This window comes from Netta rufina (assembly GCF_964035555.1).
Source record: "Netta rufina genome assembly, chromosome: 26".
Classification (NCBI taxonomy): domain Eukaryota; kingdom Metazoa; phylum Chordata; class Aves; order Anseriformes; family Anatidae; genus Netta; species Netta rufina.
In genome coordinates, this window is record NC_140150.1 from 2802370 (window position 1) to 2822575 (window position 20206).

General features: G+C 60.6%; 2 protein-coding genes across 7 annotated transcripts in view; one reads left to right on the plus strand and one right to left on the minus strand.

Annotated features, from left to right (window-relative positions):
- Positions 1-7395: 7395 nt before the first annotated feature.
- On the plus strand, positions 7396-11432 carry SYT2 (synaptotagmin 2; the record flags this gene model as incomplete). The annotated part of the gene is made up of 8 exons (XM_084301996.1): positions 7396-7561; positions 7642-7811; positions 8869-8985; positions 9157-9324; positions 9450-9617; positions 9985-10102; positions 10582-10715; positions 11226-11432. The coding sequence occupies 8 exons, from the start codon at positions 7396-7398 to the stop codon at positions 11430-11432; spliced, it is 1248 nt and encodes a 415-aa protein (XP_084158122.1).
- A 3594-nt stretch (positions 11433-15026) lies between these two features.
- PPP1R12B (protein phosphatase 1 regulatory subunit 12B) overlaps positions 15027-20206 on the minus strand; it is a 113400-nt gene continuing 108220 nt past the window's right edge. For all 6 annotated transcript variants that reach the window (XM_084302037.1, XM_084302036.1, XM_084302039.1 and 3 more), the window contains one exon: positions 15027-18262. In XM_084302037.1, coding sequence (XP_084158163.1) covers positions 18176-18262 — 87 coding nt within the window. In that variant the 3' untranslated portion in view covers positions 15027-18175. The remainder of the gene's footprint in view (positions 18263-20206) is intronic.

The window sequence follows — 20206 nt, forward strand, 5'->3', positions numbered from 1 at the left end:
AGGACCTGGCCCAGCTACCGCGGTGTCTGCTGAGGTCGAGACGTGGTCATGGGGTGGGGGCAGGCGTCCCCCTGCAGGACTCGGGGTGTCCCTGTGGACCCGGCTGTGACTGAGGGCTGCTGGGCAGGGTACCCCCCAGGTGTCCCCGTCCTCGTGCCGCTGCTCCCACCGGCCTCAAGCAGACAATTCCAGGGGGGAAAGAGGATTTCGGTGCCATGCACGGAATTGCAAGCGCAGGGCTGCCCTGCGGGGCTCTGCTCCGTCCCCGGGGTGCTCCGGGACTTTCTGGAGCCCGGGGAGAGCTGTGCTGGTGCCTGGGGTGTAAGCATGAGCCTCCTGCTTCCCCCACATGGAAACATGGAGCACAACAGGGTTTATTTGGGGGAGTTCCCGGTGTCCTGGCCTTGGAGCTGCTTTGTGCTGCCATTAAATTCCTGTGGGCTTGCACAGGGCTGCAGCGCTGTGTCCCCACTGATTCTGTCATCGTCACCTCTCTGCCCTCACCCCACGGGGCTGTAAATGGTGCCAGGACAGGTGGCACAGGGACATGGGGCCGTGCTCTTCCTCGGTGTCTCCCTGCAGCAGAGCATTGCTCCTGCATCCGTGGGAGCAGGCGGCTCCTGAGCACTGGTGGCTGGGGCCTCATCCAGGATGGGAGCCGCCTCTCTGGGTGTCCAGCACTGGCATTTTGCACCCTCATGCTTGGCTGGGCATTAACGGGGATTTTCCACACGTCCCCTGTGTCCTCGCACCAGCTGCACCCCAGCAGTCACCTCACTGGGGCAAATTTGGAGCGGGAGCAGCGAGGGGCAGGGGCTGCAGGCAGGTGCCGGCGCGCTCTGCTCCTTCTCTCCACGAAAATCGATGCGGCTCGGCTGCGTGCTCTCCCAGAGCAGCTCCTGGCTCTCCCCAGGAGCATCCTGGTTTTCTTCCTATCGATCAAGAGATGCCGCAGCTCCTCGGGGCCGCTGCTGCCACGGGGAGCTGTGCCGGCAGGGCGATGTCGCCCCGGCTGCGCAGGATGCGGCCACGCGGCGCCTTCGCGGTGCCAACCCCACCCCGGAGCTGGGTGGCTCAGATTGCTCAGCCCCATCACCTTCTGCTGCCCTATTTAGCGCAGCCACCACAGCACTGGCGCGGTGCACACAGCACTGGGCACCAGCAGCGCCCGTCCCCTTGTTTTGGAAGGATTTTTTTGTGATCTGCAACACTGCAGGCTGCAGGAGGGGGCGTCGCGCTGGGGCTCGGTGGCTGCAGCTGGGATGCTTGGGGTCCTCGTGGATGGTGATGTCCCCAGGGCTCAGGGACCCCGCTGTCTGCAGCAACCCCGCTGTCTGCAGGGACTGCAGGCACCATGGTGCCCTACAGCCTGTGCCAAAACCTCTCTGTGGCACAGGGATGTGTTTGTGCCACCACGCCAGGAGGGCTGCTCCCAGTGTCCCCGGGGACCTTGGCCCCTGCAGGTGCCTGGGAATGCTCTCTCCTTTGCTTCCCAGCTAATTAATGACAAATCTTCCTTCCGTGGGGTCTCCGAAGCGCCGCAGTAGCACTGATGAGCGCGGCGTGCTTTCTGGGGGAGCGGGGGAAGGCGTTTGCTGCCCGTTCTCCGAGCGCGCTGGAATGGCTGCTGCAGCGCGGCCGCCTGCTCCCCGGGGAGCCCCGGCACCAGCCCACGCTCCAGCCCGGCCGGCTCCTTCTGCTGCAGCCCCGTGCTGGGCACGGGGGTGGGGATGGGGATATTTGGGGCCTGGCCCCTGCTTCCTGCAGGGGAAATGGGCCTGGGGAGAGCAGCACCCATGGGCAGCACCGTGGAGCTGAGCCTCTCTGCTGAACCCCGCAGACACCGCTTGCTTTTACTCCCCTGCTTATTTTTGCATCGCTTCTTCCCCCATTTCTCCTCGTTGCCGTCCTGATTTCGGACTCACAGGACAACCCCTGAGCTGCCGGGCTCGGCACCCCGATGCCCGTGCGCAGACACATCCCCAGCGTGCGCACGGGGCTAGGGGAGCAGCAGTGACGGCGAGGAGCTCGCTCGGTCCCCTGGGCTGAAGGGAGGCTGCTGGGGGGGGCTCATCCTGCAAAACGCCCCCAGCCCCTTCCCCACTTATCTAGGAGCTGAGCAGGGGGCGCGGGATGTGCTCGCCCCCTCCCCAGCTCCTGGCGCCCGGCCCTTTGCAGACGTTGACCTTCAGCTGCTCTGACCGCGCATGCCGGGACTGAGGGAGCTGCAGCAGCGCCCGGCAGCAGCAGGAGCCGTTTGTTTTGGCCTGGGAACATCCTGAGCCATTAATCTGGTACCCAAATGATGGATGAAGGCTACCTTTAGGACTGTATTTAACTGCCATACATCTCGGGGGGTTGCTTTAAATAATGCAGCCGTGGTGACAGCGGAGCAGGCCCCTTAGCAAAGCAGCAGCCTTTCCGGCAGCCGCTCCGGCAGCAGGTTTTTTGCAGGATCCCCTCTGGGAGCAGCGGGTCCGGGCCCCACGGCTGTGGTTTTGGGGCTGTTCCAGGGCTCTGCCCTGGTTTGTGGGGTGCCCGGGTCCCCAGAACCACGGGGAGAGCAGCGCTGCTGAGCGTGGTGGGGCAGGGACGTGGGTGCGAGGAGAGCCCGGGTGCAGGACAGTTTGGCTGCTGTCCCCGCTCCGTCCCTGCAGGGACGCTCCGGGCACGTGATGGCTGCAGCCCTCGGGACAAGCTGGAGCTGCTGGGTGCCAGCACGGCTCCTGCTCCCCGTGCTGGGAGGGCTTTGGGCCGGCTGCCCCCGTGCCCGCGGTGTCCAAAACCAGCGACAAATTGTGGTGCCACGCTCCCGCAGCCGCCTACCGAAGCATGCCGGCACTAATTGCTGCCTCAGATTCATTAATCTTGATTAGCTGCTGCTTTCTGCCTTTCTCCGTGCCGTGGAGGAGCTGGGAGGAGGAGGCCGGCAGCGGGGGTCTCCTCTGGGCTGGGAGGGAGAGGTTTTGGCCACCCTCACCCCGCTCCTCCTGCACCGCTCCTGCCCAGCAGCGGCTGCACCCGTCCGCCTGCGTGGGGCTGCCCCAAGGCAGGAGGGGCCCCAAAATCCCCCTCCCCGCTGTGCCGTGGGGACTGCTGAGCTTGTGTGGCTGCCTTGGTGGCTGGGGACGTGCCGAGGTCAGGCCGGGTCCCTCCGCGTGTCCCCAGATGGCTCCCCGGGGCCGGTCCCCGTGCCACATCGCAGCTGGTGTGGGCAGCCCGGGGTGCAGTGGTTGGTGCTGGGAGGGGTCCTGAGCATGCAGGGGGACAATCCTGGGGCTTAAATGCTTTTATAAAAAATACACGAGTACGAACCACATGGCCGCGGTGGCTGTCTCCATCACTTCACCCTCCTGAGCCATCGTCCCCCCTTTTTGGGGCTGAGAGCCCCCAGGCTGCTGGTGCTGTTCCCAGCTGGTGCCCATTGCTGGTGGCGTAACCCACGTTTGGGTACAAGGACGAGTGGCACTGGGTGTTTGTGGGATGCACGAGGGCCTGGTTGTCCCCTGCCTGCCCAGGGACAGGGCAGGGGACGGGGCAGGGGAAAGGACAAGGGAGCCACTTCCACCCCCCCACACACACCAGATGCCACCTCATTATTCTAAAGGCAGGAAAATGATAGATATATATTTAAAAAAAAAAAAAAAAGGCTTCCAAAAGAAAGAAAAAACGACAAACCCAAGCCCTGCAGCGCTGCATTGCAGTGCCTTCCCCCCGCTGGCACCTGCACTGCAGGGTGGTGGCGAGGGGACGCGCCCGGGGACACCGCGGGGAGGTGGGGGGGGACCCAGGGACACCCGGGGGTGGCTCTGGCTCCCGCCTGGGACCCAAACCAAGGGGACACGAGGAGGAGGGGTGAAGCCTTCAAACCGGGGAGGTGAAGCCTTAAAACCGGGGAGGTGCATTCACGCTGGCCTTAGATTTCTTTGTGGGTGTTTCTGCAGAAATTTTGGGGTGGAATATCAAATTTTCTGCTTTGCAGAGCTTGGGTTTTGCTAGTGTAAAAAGGTAGTGCCGATTATTTTTAACCACTGAAAATGCTGAAAGCTGTCATCCCCTGGGGCCACAGGGTGGCCCCCCTCAGTGGGGCTCGAGGGGACCGAGGTGTCCTTGGGGGGCAGCACCACGAGCCTCCCCCAGCCTCAGTTTCCCCCCTTTTTAGCTCCACCAGCACTGGTGGGAGCTGAGCAGGGGCACCAGGGGCTGGGACAGGGACAGCTCAATGCACACCCTGGGGAGCAATTAGCAATGCTAATTAGCGACCCTGCTTGAAACCAGCCTCTGCAGTGAGTCCCAGGAAGCCGAAATAATCCCCAAAGCGGCGTTTCCCCAGCCCAGCATTTTCACCTGCTTTTTCCTTCAATAAATACAAATTAGAGGCGTGAGAAGGGTTGGAAGAGCTTAAATAAAAATCCTGCTGGCTGCCCTGTGCCGGTACCAGAGGGGAAAACTGAACAGAAAAGCCAAAAAAAAAAGAAAAAAAAGAAAGAAAAAAAAAAGCCAGCCGCGGGGAGCTGCTTGCTGCGCTCGCTCATTTTGGCTTTGCAGCGTCACGAGCCCGGGGCTCCGGTGCTGCCGGGAGGGTTTCCCTCGCCGCGCCATCGACATCTCCCGCAGTGACGTCTCCAGCAGCGCGCAGCAAATGCAACCGCTCGGGCACGCAGACACCAGCAGCACACACACACACACACACACACACACACACACACACGCGTGTGCAAGCTCATCCCCAGGCTGCCTGCACACACACACAGCTGCGAGCAGCCGCACACCCGTGCACAAAAGCACCTGCAGAGCCGCGGGTGCTGCGTGCGTGCACAGACACCTGCACCCCGACACGGACACAGACACGAGGCCATGCGTGTGCAGGAGCACTCGTGCACACACGTGTCCTGCCTGTGCACAAACAGCTTCACACATCCTGCACACACATGCTCACACGTACATTGCACAAGTGTTTGCACCCCCCTGTGCACACTCACCCATTTATTTGGGCACTGCACAAGCGCTTGCACACCCCACGCACTAACACTCGCATACACGTGTGCACGCACACCCTGTACCCAAGTACCTGTACGTGTGCACATTGCACGAGCATTTGCACGCCACTCTGTGCACACACACGCACGCAGAGGCTGAAGCCTCGCTGCTCCTGTTTCCTGGGACTCCTGTTTTCAGGGGCTCAGGGTGGCTGCAGACCCCCAGTGACGCCCGCACAGCATTTTGCACCAAAACGCAGGGCAGGCCACTGGGCGAGCGGTGCACAAACTCCTCCTCTCCTGCATGAGGCTGGAACTTGGCCAACTTGCCAAATGCTCGCCCCTCGCTCACCCGGCTGCGTCTCCGCCGGCAGCTCCGCTTCCCTCGGCAAACCCCAGTGAAAACCCTCGTGGGGTTTGGAGGTTTGCAAGAACCTCCTAGAAGGTGCCAAGGTGTTGGTGGCTTGGGTGATCTCGTCCCACTGCCTTCGTGCCCCGTGTGACAAGGACATGTCTCTGTCCTCACCGGGACAGCACCGTGCTTGCAGCCTGTGCCGCGCCAACGTGTGTGTGGGTCCTGCACTGGTGGCAGGGGAGGATGTGAAAATGCACAAAATGCCATTTTAGAGCCCGCTGTCCCCTCTGTGTCCCGGACAAGTTGCAGATTAATAACCCGGGGTTCGCTTATTTTGCTGTCTGCTTTTAAAGAGATTTTGGGGCATCAGGAGGACGAGGAGCTCTTCAGAAAGCCGGGGAAAGAAAAGAACTGATGAGTCCTGTAATCACTTGTCTGCAGGGTCTGGATATTGGGGTAGCAGCCCTCAATTTGGGAATTCCTGGAGCAGACCCAGGCTCTGCCCATGGGCGAGGGGCTGGGAGCAGCTTCTGGGAGCATCCCTGCACGGAGCCTCCTCCTTCTCCTCCTCCTCCTCCTCCTCCTCCTCCTCTTGCTCAGCTCTCTGGCAGTTTGCTGCAGTGCCCCAGGGCTGCGGCATCGCCCGGGGGCTGGGCAGCTCTGCAGGACGGACAGACAGACAGACGGACGGACAGGCTGGAGGTGGCTGACGGCTGCCGCCAGGGAAGGGCTGCGCGGCCCCGTTTCGTTACCTTGCTGACACAGTTTCTGCGATATCCGTAACAGATGGGCAGAAACGCGCTCATCAGCAGTTTGGGGGAGAAAAGTCATCCTGCAGGGAGCCAGCAGCCGGTGCTGCTGCCGGGGGGGGGCACCTGGCTGGGCTCGGGACCCCCTCGGGAGGGAGAACTGCATCCACACCGAAATGATGCTGCTGGAAGGGAGGAAGGCTGAGAGGGAGCTGGTGGTCCCGGGCAGCTCCTGGTGCAGCCACGAGCTTAGCCCAGCACTGGGAGGCTGCAGGCAGGGCTTGGGGCTGCAGGCAGGGCTTGGGGCTGCAGGCAGGGCTCACTGCAGGCAGGGCTCATTGCAGGCAGGGCTCACTGCAGGCAAGGCTGGTGCCAGCCCCGCTTGACTCCCAGGGCTGGTGACCACCCTCCCCATGCAAGTCTGGGGTTTAGTTCCCCCCAGGAGGCATCAGCAGCCTGGAAACCTCAGCCCTGCCTTTGGTTTTTGTGTTTTTTCTATAACGCGTTCAGGTGGTGAAGCTGCGATCGGCAGTGACCTTGGCGCTGGCTGCAGCAGGGAGGGAGGTGATGAATTTGGGCTGTTTCAGCGGTTTTTGGGGGGCTGCCTCGGTGGTGGCCCCCAGTCAGGGCAGCAGGATGGGAGGCAGCTGGCTGACGTGGTGCTGGATTCAGCCAGGTGGCAGTGGGAGCTGCTGCCAGGCTGGGGCAGGGAAGCCCCCAGGTCTCTCCGGCCAACATTTTGAGGCAAGAACTCTCTGTTTCAGCTCCAGCTGCAGGGGGAAGAGGGGGCAGCAGCCAGCGCTGGGGACAAGGCTCCAAGCAAGGGGCTTCGGCAAGAAGGGCCACAGGAAAGGCTCTGGGCTCTGGGTGCTGTAACGTGGGCAGGGAGCAGCCCCCCACAGGCCCTGGCATGAAGCCACCAAGTCCCTCGTAGGGACTGGGGCAGGGATGTTGGGAAAGTGGGTGAAAAATGGGGATGCATGTGGTGAGCTGGCCCCGTTTGGGCTGGGAGTGCCTCCGTGGCCCTGCTGGCTGGCTCCAGCACCGCTGCGGTCCTGGGGGACGTTCGTGGAGGCTTCGGAGGTGTCAAGGGCCAGGAGACTCAGTGGGCTTCCATGGCTTGTGAGGGGGCCCTGGGGTCAGACCTTCCCATTAAACATAACCTCTGGGCTCCACAGCCCTCACACAGAGGATGAAGCTCACCGTCATGGCCCTGCTGCAGCTGTGGATGTCCCCAGTGCTGCTCGGGGAGGCAGCCGAGGGCAGCAGGGCCCACCACGGCCACGCTGTGTTGCAGGTTCCCCGTCCCACCATGACGTTCAAGCAGGCGTCCATGATGGCCCCGGAGGCCGCGGCCACCACCGTGCCCATGGCCACCATGGAGAACTCCACCGAGGCGGCGGGGCCGGGCGAGAGCAAGGAGGACATGTTCGCCAAGCTGAGGGATAAGTTCATGAACGAGCTCAACAAGATCCCCCGTGAGTAGCTGCCTCCTCTCCCGGGACCCCCTTCCCCTTGGCCCACCACGGGCTGACCGCGGCCCCGCACGTTCCCGCAGTGCCGCCCTGGGCCCTCATCGCCATCGCCGTGGTGGCCGGCCTCCTCATCCTCACCTGCTGCTTCTGCATCTGCAAGAAGTGCTGCTGCAAGAAGAAGAAGAACAAGAAGGAGAAGGGCAAAGGCATGAAGAACGCCATGAACATGAAGGACATGAAGTCGGGCAACCAGGTGACGGCCTTCGGGAGGGCTCAGTCACCTCCCAGGTTGTACCCATAGCAGGGGGGGAGCCCAAGAACCCCACTGGTTTGGGGTCCCCAAAAAGCTCGGAAGGCTGGTGCTGGTACCAGGGCACAGCCGGGACCATCTGGGGATGGCAGAAGGGCAGGGGGCTTTTTGGCACCAGTGGGTCCGGGGCCATCCCAGCCGGCTCCATGCCTCAGCCCAGGTGCATCTGGGAACGGCAGATTTTGGGCATCTGTTCCTACTGCCGAGAGACAGGTGGGCACTGCAGGCATGCCCACAGGGCTGGAGGGATGAGCAGCGATGCATCTGGGGGTCCACGGGATGAAATTCCCAAATGCTGGGGGAGGGTTGGGGTCCCCAGGGGTTCAGTGGGGCCGTACAAGACCCCAGCTCCCCGCCTCAGCCTGGGTCCCACCGCGGTGCTGTCCGTAATGTTGATCTCTTTCCTCCTGGTGCTGTCGCCGTCCTCCCTCTGTGCCGCCCTGACCCCATGCTCCCTCTGTGTCTGGGGACATCCTCCACGGTAGGTGCCACCCCGAGCCTGCCTTCTCCATCGGCTGCGTCCAGGGTGGGACTGGGGACCCGCAGGGACAGCAGAGAGGTGCTGGGGGGCTATGGCGTGGAGAGGCAGGGGAGAAAGCTGGCTTTGCCTTAGACGTAGGAGAACTAGGTCCTCTCTTATATTAACACCATAATCCCTAGAAATGGCCCTGCTAACCCTCTGTAGTGCTCCCAAGCATGGGCTGGAGGCAGAGGATCCCCACACCCACCTGTGGGGTGGTTTGCACGCAACCTCTGGCTGGAGCCAGCCCCAAGTCCCTGTGCCCCGGGCAGCCCCCAGCCCCTCATGCCTCCATCCCACTAAGACCAACCCCAAACAGAGCTGGTGCCCCCTGGGCTGCCCTGCCGGTGCCTTCTGTCCCCATCCCCTTGTGATGCCCAGGGGTCGGGGTGCTGGAGGTGTCTGTGTGGGGATGGGGATGTGGGGCCAGGACCCCCCCAGCTGAGCCGGGCACCTCGGCTGCTGCTGCAGGACCCTCAGGATGATGACGATGCGGAGACGGGCCTGACGGAGGGGGAAGGCGAAGAGGAGGAGAAGGAGCCGGAGAACCTGGGCAAGCTGCAGTTCTCACTGGACTACGATTTCCAGGCGAACCAGGCGAGGAAGGGGCTGCGGAGCCGCAGGGGTGGGGATTTGCCCAAGGAGGGCATTTGGAGAGGAGGAATCCCCCTGGGGGAGCTGGGTGGTGTGGGAGGGAGCCGGGGAGCTGGGTGCTGGAGAGGAGCCCATGGTGCTGTCCGCAGCTGAAGCCGCCTCTCTCCCCTCCAGCTGACCGTGGGGATCCTCCAAGCCGCTGAACTGCCAGCCCTGGACATGGGCGGCACCTCGGACCCCTACGTCAAGGTGTTCCTGCTCCCTGACAAGAAGAAGAAGTACGAGACCAAGGTGCAGAAGAAGACGCTCAACCCCGCCTTCAACGAGACCTTCACCTTCAAGGTGAGCCCCAGCCCACCCCACCACAGGACCTCATCTCCCGCTCCCGTCCTTCCCCCGGCTGTGTCCTGGCCTCGTGGTTTGGCCCTGCTGGAGCCCCTTGCCACCCAGTGGCCCTTTCCCCACAGGTCCCCTACCAAGAACTGGGTGGGAAGACGCTGGTGATGGCCATCTACGACTTCGATCGCTTCTCCAAACACGACATCATCGGCGAGGTGAAGGTGCCCATGAACACGGTGGACCTGGGGCAGCCCATCGAGGAGTGGCGGGACCTGCAGAGCGGCGAGAAGGAGGAGGTGAGGGGGCCCTACAAGGTCGAGGTGTGGGGTGGCCCTGGCCATGGGGTGAGCTCTGCTTCCCAGACATCGCTGCATGGCCCCATCTCAGTGCTGTGCATGAGTGCTGGGCAGGATCCGACCCCCTTCTTCCCCTGTGCAGAAGCCTTTCTGTAATAAAAATGAGGTTTGTAAGTATCTGGGTGCTGTGCTGGGACTGGCCTGTCCCCCACCCCGGTGATCAAACCCTTGTGTGTGGGGTGCCAGGTTGTGCCTGCACCGATTGCTGAGTGGGGTTTGGGGGGAACGAAGCTGGGACCACGTCCCAGCACTGCGATACAGCGCCCTGGGGAGGCTCTGATTCTCTGCCCCCTGCCCCACTTGGCAGCCAGAGAAGCTGGGCGATATCTGCATCTCCCTGCGGTACGTGCCGACGGCCGGGAAGCTCACTGTCTGCATCCTGGAGGCCAAGAACCTGAAGAAGATGGACGTGGGGGGCCTCTCAGGTGAGATCGGCCAGGCAGGGCTGGGGCAGCTCCTCCAGCACCCGACACCTCCTGTGCCCAAGACCTGGCTGGGGATGAGGGGAGATGAGACCCCCCCGGCCCTGGCATCCAGGGCTCGGTTCCTTGGGGTGTCCTGAGTGGTGAAATCACCCCTCTGCCATCCGCTCCTGGCCCTGCTCCTGCAGAAAGGGGGTGAGCCAGCATCTGCAGGTCTCCCCGCACCATCCCCAGCCCTCCTGCAAGGAGACCCGCAGGAGGCAGAAGAGCTCTGTCCCTTCCCAGTGGCTCCTGAAAATCAGGAAAATCCTTGAAAATCCAACAGTTTTGGAATGTTTCGGCTTTGGCCTCCATCCACGAGCCTGGGAGCACCTTGACCTGTGTTGGGCTCCTTGCCCCTCGTGCTGGGCTGGGACCTGTCCCAGGGCCAGGCCGTTGGTGTCCCTGGGCACTGCGATCTCCTGCTCCCCCTTCTCCCCCAGATCCCTACGTGAAGATTCACCTGCTGCAGAACGGAAAGAGGTTGAAGAAGAAGAAGACCACAGTCAAGAAGAAGACCTTAAACCCCTACTTCAATGAGTCCTTCAGCTTCGAGATCCCCTTTGAGCAGATACAGGTTCGTACGCTGACATCCTCGGGGGCACGTGGGCAGGGTGGTGGTGCCAGCAGAGGTCTCACGCTGTCCCAGGCCATGTCCCAGTGGCTCCTGATGAGCTCCTGGTGCAGCTGCCCATGTTGGGCATCACCCATGGGAGATGCGACCCCAAACCTATCTCACGGCAGGAACTGGGCTTTCCTCTGCTCCTGGCCCTGTAGTGCTCACCCCAGGTAGGGCAGGGAGCCCTCAGTGGTCCCAGGGGTGTCCTGGACCATCGGGAGGCGCCTTCTGCCCCTCCATGTCCAGTCCCAGCCCCTTTGTGCAGCCCCATTGAGCTCCACAGCCTGCAGCAGCCCTCGGTGCCTCGACGTGCCCAGGCGGCCACGTGGGGACGAGCTGGGCCCCACCACAGCCCCACAACCCTGGGCTCCTCGGGGAAGGAAACGGAGGAAGGAACGGGCACGGAGGGGACCCTGCCCCAAAACAGGCCGCCTGTTCAGCCCCTCTAAAGAAGGCTTCCTCCTCCAGAAAGTGCAGGTGGTGATCACGGTGCTGGACTACGACAAGCTGGGGAAGAATGAAGCCATCGGCAAGATCTTCACGGGCTGCAACTCCACCGGCACGGAGCTGCGGCACTGGTCCGACATGCTGGCCAATCCCCGGCGGCCCATCGCCCAGTGGCACTCGCTGAAGCCAGAGGAAGAAGTAGATGCAGCTCTCGGGAAAAACAAATAGGAAGATCTGCTGGCCAGCGTGGCGTGGGCCTGTGGACAGTCGAAGCAACCCAGAGCTACTGATACCTCAGTTACGCACCCTTTGGTTTGTTTTATTTATTTATTTTTTTGGTTCTGTTTTAAGCTGAAATACCCTTTGACGGCTGTGGAAGGGTTTCCAGACAGTCCCAATAGCTTCCAGGGGAAGAGGTTGAAGACGGATGGTTCTTTTCATTCTCCAGCATCGCTCCCCTCGGCCGCATGCCCCATCACATTCAACTTCCATCCCTTCCTGGCCTGAAGCCACCGCCAGGCCTGGGGCTCCCTGGGCCTGGGAGCATCGCTGCCTCCGTCCTTCCCGTGGGCCCACGTGAGAGCCGGCGAGCGTCTGTGCATGGAGGTGCCACCAGAGCCTGAGAATGCAAGGTGACCGGGCTCACTGTGCTTGCCTGGGACGTGGACACCTGCATGGGCACCAAGACGGTGGAGAAGACCTTCTGCAGGAGGCCCGGGGGCATCCCCACACCCGCTCTGCTTCCCCCCAGCCCTCCCAGTTGGGAAGGGTGAGAGACGTGGTTTTGGGCTGCCTGTGGCCGGCTCCAGGTTTGGCTTCTGGGGAGAGGTTCGGGGGGGGTCTTGTGCTGCAGAAGGCATTGTGGTGGGTGCTGAGCCCTCGGTGCGGCGACCAGACCCCGCGGGATGGGCGCAGGTAGCTGCAGACAGCTTTTTGTTGGGGAGGCAGCAGTGGCTGGGCAGCGGCAGCGCTGGGTGACACGGAGAGGTCCCCAGGGCTGGGCGGGCAGGCAGCCCTGGGGCAGTGCCTGGTGCCATCCTCGAGGCCCCTGTGTGTCCCTGGGGCTGAGCCCTGCCGTGGGCACCCAGCACAGCCCTGGGGGGGGGTTATGGGGAGCTCCAGCCCCACTGCTGCGTCCCACCATCAGTGGGGAGGGTGAGAGCCAGCCCATGGCCAAGGAGGGGCTGCAGACCCCCGGGCCCCACGGGCTGCTGTACCCCCTGCCCCCAGATCCCTCTCCCTTCGGGCAGTGTGAGCTGGAAGGCCAACTCCATTCCCTGCGGCTGGGCAGCCCTGCCCAGTTCAGCCCAGTCTGTACTGGAGCACGGGGCGTCCCTGTGCCACCTCTGACTCCCCGGCAGCCTCGTGCTTGCTGCTCTGCTCCGTTTCCTTTGCCTTCATCCTGGCTGCTCCAGGCCAGCGCTGCCTTGTGCCCGCTGGTCCTCGAGGTCATGGAGAAGGTCGCGGTGGGGAGAAAGTCCTCAACAAGCGGAGTCAAGCAGCAAAGGGTGCAGCATGCTCTGCGAGGAAGAGAAAAAGAGCACAGTGGGGATGCCCCTGGCATTGGGGATGCTGCTTGGGGGGGTTCAGGTCAACAAGGTGCCGTGTGGGTGGTGTAGCTGGAGGGAGGAGACGCAGGGGGTTTTAATGAACAGGAGCGCTGGGCAGCTGGCGTGGGGCCTGGGGACAGCATCAGGGATCTCCCAAACCTCAGAGTCTGGCTGGGCACCATGGGGGGGTTGCCTTGTGTTTGTAAAGATGAAAGAGTCGAGGAATTGGCAAGAGCACCCAAACCCTGCTGTGGGGGGGCACGGCCCCGGAGTCTTCCTTGGGAAGCGGGCGGAGGAGCGCACATGCCTGCGCACACACAGACACACATGTACACACATGTACACACACATACACACATGTACACACACATACACACCTGTACTCACATGTACACACCCCCACGCCCACCCCTGCACCCCCCTACATGCACCCAGCACCCCCAGTCCCGCCGCACCTCGCCTGCTGCCCGCAGGTTTCCATTCGGACTCTTTAAGCCTCGGGAGGGTGGGGGGGGGAACGGTGACTTTAATACCTGATTTATTTTGATTTTTAATTTTAATAAAAAAAGGGGAAACCAACCAACATATTTAAAGCCATCTGCGCTGCCTCTGACCCCCCCCTCTCCCCCCGTAGCCGTGTGTAGTTAACTGTATGGAGACATAGCTGTATATACCATGAGCAGTGCATGCGCTGCAGCCCCCTGTAACCAGCAGCATGCTCCCAGCCGAGCTGCACGCTCTGCCCCGCGCCGACGGCGCCTCCGTGCCCGACCCGCGAGGCGGAGTCGGCGACGAACCAAACTCATTGCCTGAGAGCTCTCCACCACCCCGGTTATCCCCCCCCCCCCCGTCTCTAAAAATAATGACTTAAATCATGCAAAAGAAGAAAATACGCCAAGAAGCAAAGCATGCCAAGCCAGTCCAGCCAGCGGAGGGTGAGCCGTCACCGACGCAGCCGTGACTTCCATGTGTGTCTTGTTCCTGTGTCTCGTCGCGTTTATACCATGGCCGGGTAGCGGCAACATCGTGGCTTCGGCGTCCTGTGTCGCGTTGGTGCATCTCACCGTCAGAGCAACTTTAGAAGCCATATTAGACCACGGCGTGCCGGGGCCCCACGAGGATGGGTCCGCCGGTGAGCCGTGCCCCCCCTTTTATCCCCGTGTGTCCACGGCCCCCTCGTTTTGTGGGGCTCGGCGGCGGAGCCGGGGTGCCAGGACGAGCCGTGCCAGCCGCCGGCTTGGTGGCCGTGGCCGTCGCACTGGGGCAGCGGCACCGGGGACTTCCCTGCGGTGGCATTTCTGCAGCAGAAAGGTTGGGGCAAGTGAGATCTGGTGGTGGAAGGGCTCTCGTGAGCAGCTGGGGGGATCTGCAACGTGCTGGGGGCTGCCGGCCGCAAGGCACCGGCGCGCTCGCTGCTGGGGGAAGCTGCCCCGTCCTCTCCTCGCCTCCCCTGCGGTGCGAGCCCGGCCGCGCCTGGGGACACCAGCTTCAGCCTCCCAGGGGAAAGGGAGCGAGTCCATGCATCAAGCTCGGCTCTTCGCCCTTTTTCCCCCAGCGCCGGGAGGAAAAAGCAGCACCTTTGGGAGTCTCAGGGTCTCGTGGCTTCCTGCAGCGAAGGAAGACCCCCGGCCCCCGGCCCCTGCGCCCGTCCTGGCCTCTGCAGCGCTCGGCTCCGGCAGGAAGCTGCTTTTAAAGCCCCTTCCTCTCGTGTGGACTCTGTCGTTTCCGTCTCTGATCGTTAAATGGTTATTTTGTAATGACATCTGTCTCCTTATTAAAGAAACGAGCTGAAAGGAGCCCCGCGTCCCTGCTGGTTTGGCTGCTGGGTGCTCGGGGAGGGGGCAGGCCCCATGGCCATGAGGGAGGGAGCAGGGGCGCGAGGGGTGCTTGGACACGGCAGGGATGTCCCGGGCCTTGGTGCCAGCCCCCATCCCAGCCCCACGCTGGGCACCGAGCATCTGTGAGGACGCCAGATCTCCCCACCAAACGCCTCGCCCCAGCACCTCCCATCCCATCCCTATGGCACGTGCTGGCCACCAGCTCCTGCCCTGCCTCACAGGGGTGCTGGGCACACAAAACCCCGAGGGACCGAGCTCGGGCTGCACTGACCACATCCATAGACCATGCCCTGTGCTGTGCCTGCAGAGCATTTCTGCTTTTAGATCAGGTGGACGCTGCCGTGCTACGGGCACTTGGAGAAAAAGGAGACGTTTTGCTAACCCGCTTGCAGCAGCTTCCCCCTGCTTCAGAAAGACGGAGGCGAAGTCAGAACTTCTATTTTATCAACTCTTATTTTATTCATTTATAAATACTGTTGTGTTTACAAGCATCATAGATGTGAATATTATTCCCAAACTTTCAAACACATAATACTTATAATACTATATAACAACAACCAGTAAAACAAATCATTCATCTCAGGGTTTGGAAGGCCACTCAAAGTTGCATAAAAATACATTCTCTCCCCATCTCGTAAGCTAGTCCTGCTTTCTCCAAGGAGTTTATTTACAAAGAGCCATCATCAAACTTGCAGCCACAACAGGCGGGTTCACCCCAAGCAATAAAAATGAATTCACCCCAAGCAATTGCTTAGAAAAAAAAAGCTTTGTGTTCTCCAATGGAGACCACGTCTGGCAAATGGTTCAAATAGGGATCAGTTTTAAAAACTGCTTTCTTTGCACTCTGTCCCAGGCGCAGAATGCAAGGTATCCTATTCGCCACCTCCTCAGTGCACTGGTTATGTCAGGCGTTGCGCAGTGAGACCAAAAATCATCCTCACGAGTTTGGTTTGCAATTACATCGTCATCACCAAGTACTCACAGCTTTGGCTAGTCAGCACGACTAAACTGGTGGTGGGTCCCCCGCCCCGCTCGAGGCGTGGGAGGACAATCCAGTGCTAAGCAGACACTTCATCTAAAGTGGTTTGGCTTCGCAAGGGGCCGCGCGGAGGGACGAAGCCTCCCGCGCCCTTCGCATCCTGTTCCTTAGGATAAAACGCAATGAGCGTCCGGGTGGGAAGGGGCAACACGTCAGTGCGGGATGGATTTGTCAGATTGGGTTGAACCCTGTCCCTAAACAGATACCGGGCTTCCTCCCACGGCCAGGAACCCGCCTCGCGAGAGCAGGGACTTCGGTCTGAGCTCCTGCCCCCGGTCCCGCTGGGCACCCACAGCCTGGCGCAGAAGGAGGGGGGCAGCACAGGGGGCCGGGCTCCTGCCCCCGGGAGGGACGAGAGAGCCCAGGTCTGGAGCGAGGGGTGGACCACTGAGAAAACACCAAGAAATGCAGAAGTACTCACATAAAGAGTGCACCAAGTGGGAACGGCGTGCAGAAAAAGCATTGACCGGATCTCAAGACTTAAAGCTGTTAAATATAGCAGGGTTAAAATAAAGTAATAAAAAAAAAAAAAAAAAGAAAAAGATGCCTGGCTTAGGCAGTGCTCTGCAGAAACCCTGATGCCATTACCAGCTTTGGTCTCTTCCTCCCCAAAGCACAGCAGCAGAGGAAGGGCCTCAGTGTACCAGGAGGAACGGCATCGCGTGGCGCGCCCACGTAACGCCGCTGGCTGAAGAGCGGCGGAGGAGGAAGCTCTGTCCGGAGCTGCCAGTGTTTGCAGGGCAGCTCCAGCAAGAGCCAGAGAGGTGGAAACAGGCAGGACGGGGAGGGGAAGGAAAAAAAAAAAAGAGTTGAAATGAAACCAAAAAAAAAACACCCAAGGGAGAGGAAACTACTCGCACTTTCTGAAGAAATAACCAGCAAAAGGTTCCAAAAAGCCCAGGACAGACCAAAAAATGTTACCCTGCTGAGCGAGCTCAGGAGTTATGCTCCGGATTCAGGTGTCTCCTCTCTGCTCCCAGCTCCCCTGGCCCAGCAGAGCTGGGTGGGACTTGTGGCAACCCCCGAGATGGGTGCCCGAGCCACACGGAGCGGGGAAATCACAGGGCAAAGGAAACGAGAGGGGAGCCATGGAAGGAGATGGGAAGGGGGTTGCACCCAGCAAGAAGTGTGGTAGAGGGAAGGTATCTTTTGGGAGGGGTCTGTTAGAAGGGGAAGCTCAACAGGTCTGATACCAGGCGTCGCACAGCACCTGGAGGAGTCGCTGTCTGAATGCCCATAGAGAGAACAATTCCAAACTGTTCTGAGTACGTACAACATCAACGTTTTTGTATTTTTTTTTTTGATTTTTTTGAGGTTTCCTTCAAGGTCAAGGCTTATTGCAAGCTTTTGACGGATTAAAAGACTTTTATCCTAGAGACACAGCTGCCGGCGTGCCCAAGGGCAGCTCCTTCCTGCCCCTGGCACGGGGGCAGCCCCCGAGGCACGCGGGAGGACGAGCTGCGCCGAGCTTTCCCCCAGAGGGAAGGGTGGCTGGGACAGGACTCTGGCATTCCCTCTCTTGTCTCCGTTCCCCAGAAACAAAACTGTGTTCCAGCTGGTCAGCCCGATGCTGAAAACCAGCGCACGGTACCTGAAACACCCGACCAGACTCCTCTAGGGCTCTGCCTTCACCGACAGCTGGCAGGGAGATGCCCCACACGCCGGTAGGAGGCCGGTTCCTGGCGTGGGCACAGCTCCCTGCCAGGTGATTCACACCTGAATGCACGTGAAGGCAGCAGAGGATCTCCTACCGGGTCAAGCTTCTCCTTCAGAAGGGTTGGCGAGTACCGGTGATGTTATCCTGAGAAGCAAGAGCCCAGAGGCAGCGAGCAGATGCCGCTGGCCGCAGAGCGGACGCAGCGCGGGACGCCATCCCCCAGGCTCCTGGGGCAAGGCAGGGTGAGGGATGGGAGCCTCGTGCTGAGTCAGCACTCATTTTCTGAGATCTGACACGAAATCAAAAGGCTCGGTCTGCCGGGGCAAAAGGAGAACAAGGTCTCTGTGCAAAGCAGCCCGTTACAGAGATCAGCTCTGGTGGCTTTCGCAGCATCGCTTTATGGCCAGAGTCCCACATCCCAGGTGGGCTGATGCACACCGGCAGAGTCCCAGCCCACGTTCACATTTCCCACCTGGGAAGGGCTTGGACGTGCCGGTTTAGTTCTTTTGGCATCACTTTTTAAGGTAGAAGCTACCTACTCCAAACCGGAGTCCAATGCCATATCCCGGGCTTCTGGAAGGAAAAGTTTTGGCAGCTCGAAACCAGTCCTTGTGTTTCTTCTTTCTCTTCTCCCTTGAATAAAATGTCCGAGATACCACAACATGCTTAAATTAAAACTCGTAAAATGGCAGGGGTGCGTGTTGTGGGGGAAAAAAGGGCAGGAAGGGAATGTACAGCAAAGGGCAGGGCAAGGCAGGTGTGACGTTGATCCCACGGCTGAAATGCTTGCTGTACTTGTGACAGGAGGAAAAGAGGGGGTAGGGCTTGGTGCGGGGTTGGCAGCTCGTGTAGGACACCCCTCCTCGTCCTGCCTTCGCTCAGGCTTCCTATTTGGAGAGCTTGCTGATGACACGAATGAGCGCTCCGTTCTCGTCCTTCAGCCTTTGATTGTCCGACTTCAGCTCCGTCAAAATCTGCGCAAAGACAAAGACGAGGCAGGGTTACAGCTCGGCGGGATGGCCAAAAAAAAACCCTGCAGCTCGGAGGAAAACCAGCCGGGACAGCGTGGCCAGCTCGGCTCGTGTCCTGCTCCCACGTGCAGCTCTCCTCCTGGTGCCGTGCTCAGCACCGCGGGGTGGCCACGGGTCCCGCGGGGTGGCCGTCGGACACGGAGCACAGCAAAGCCCCCGTGGGAAGCGGTGCCCCAGCCCCTGCCCTCGGTCGGCACCCGACTGGGGGAGCAGGAACCATTTCTGAGCTGTTTCAGCCCAAACCTGCTCCCAAAGGTCAATTAGGGCTTGGCAGAAAACTATAAAGTTTTATTTTATTTTATTTTTTCCTGTATTGTTTTTCCCATTTGGCCAGGACGAGAGGGGAAAACAAAGGCCTGACATTTTTTCAGCTTTGGACTTTTAATTCAGGACGGGACCAAGTCTGCTTTGCAAAATCTCTTCAGAATAAAAAATCCCTCTGGATCCCACAGATGTTTGATGTAGGTGCTTGTGTTGTGGCAGAACGCACCAGAGCCACCTCCTTGGTGCTCCGTGGTTGTCTGATGCTGGGGCTAAAACAGCAGCTGCACTACAGCCAAAAGCCAAAGAGATTTTCATCAGAAACTGAGGAAGAAAAGACTTCGAGGAGACCTTTGCAGCATTTCTTGCTGGCCAAAAGAAAGGCCCCAAGCCTCTCATTTCCCACACTGCAGGTGGGTATCGCTCTGAGAGCCCCTCCGAGGACAGCACTGCCCCAGGTGGAGCCTGGGGTGTCCCCACGGGGCGGTCACACCACGGGACCCCCGGCCACAGAGCGGGGCCACCCCACAGCTCAGGCACAGAGCGAGCTCAGCCCCGACTCATCTCGGATCTTAGAGGAGATGGGGAAAGCATTTGTGGTCTCGCTGCGCCCCTTTGTTTCCTCCTGATCTTCCCCCAAACCCCCTGACAAAGCACGCTGCCTCCCGTCCAGGGCACTGGAGGCGTCCAAGCACCCGCTGTGGTCTGCAGCTGGGCTGTCCCTGTCCCCTCTGTCACGTCCTAGGGGGGCCTTGCAGGCTTGCAGGAGCCCATCGCTCCACCAGGACAGTGCTCGGAAATTCTGCCCCTTGCTTTGGCAGAGAAAACCCACCGCGTGTGCCCGTGAGCACCAGCAGAGAGCAACCACCCCAGTTCCACAGCCCGCTGGGAGCTCTGCTGGTGGCTGTGCTTTTTAACCACCCTCAGTGCAACTCTGGTGATTTATCGGAAAAGGGAGGAAGGTAACGAGGAGCAGAACTTCTTGAAAAGCTTCCTGGCTTTCACCCGATTCCATCGGTTCCCAGTGAAGCTTTCTGAAAGCTAAAAATCAACCTCGTGAACTGGAATTCCTCCCAGGCTGCGGGCACTCCGGGCAAAGCAGCCTTGCAAAATAAGCTGCAGGTGAAGCAGGCTGGCAATATGAGGGCCTGGAAAATGAAGCTTTGTAAACATCTCGCTGGAAGCAGCAAGGACAGGTGCAGCCCGGTGCGCGGGGTGCTGTGATGCCGAGCACACCGCAGCACCAGGGGCTTGTCCGAGCAGCTCTGCTCCGTGCCTGTTCGCTGTGGCACTGGAGAAGGTGACACTGAGGAAATGATGGGGATTTGGGGGAAAGAGATTCTTTGAAGAGCGCCCCTGCCAGTTTAAAACAGTGCCGTGACTGCAGGGCTGCGATGTCTGGGTACACGAGGAGACAAGGCTTACAGGTAACAGTGACATCCCGTGCTAGACCTACGAGGAGTTGAAGAAAATAAAACACACGGATGAGCTCACAGATACACAGCTCTTCTCCAGCTCGGACACAAGCAGGGAGTTTCAAACCTAGAAGCAAGCAGGGGACGATCAGCCTGTCCACGTCTCGGCCAGCCTGCACGGGGGACGCGGTGGTGGCACCCTGAGCAGGGG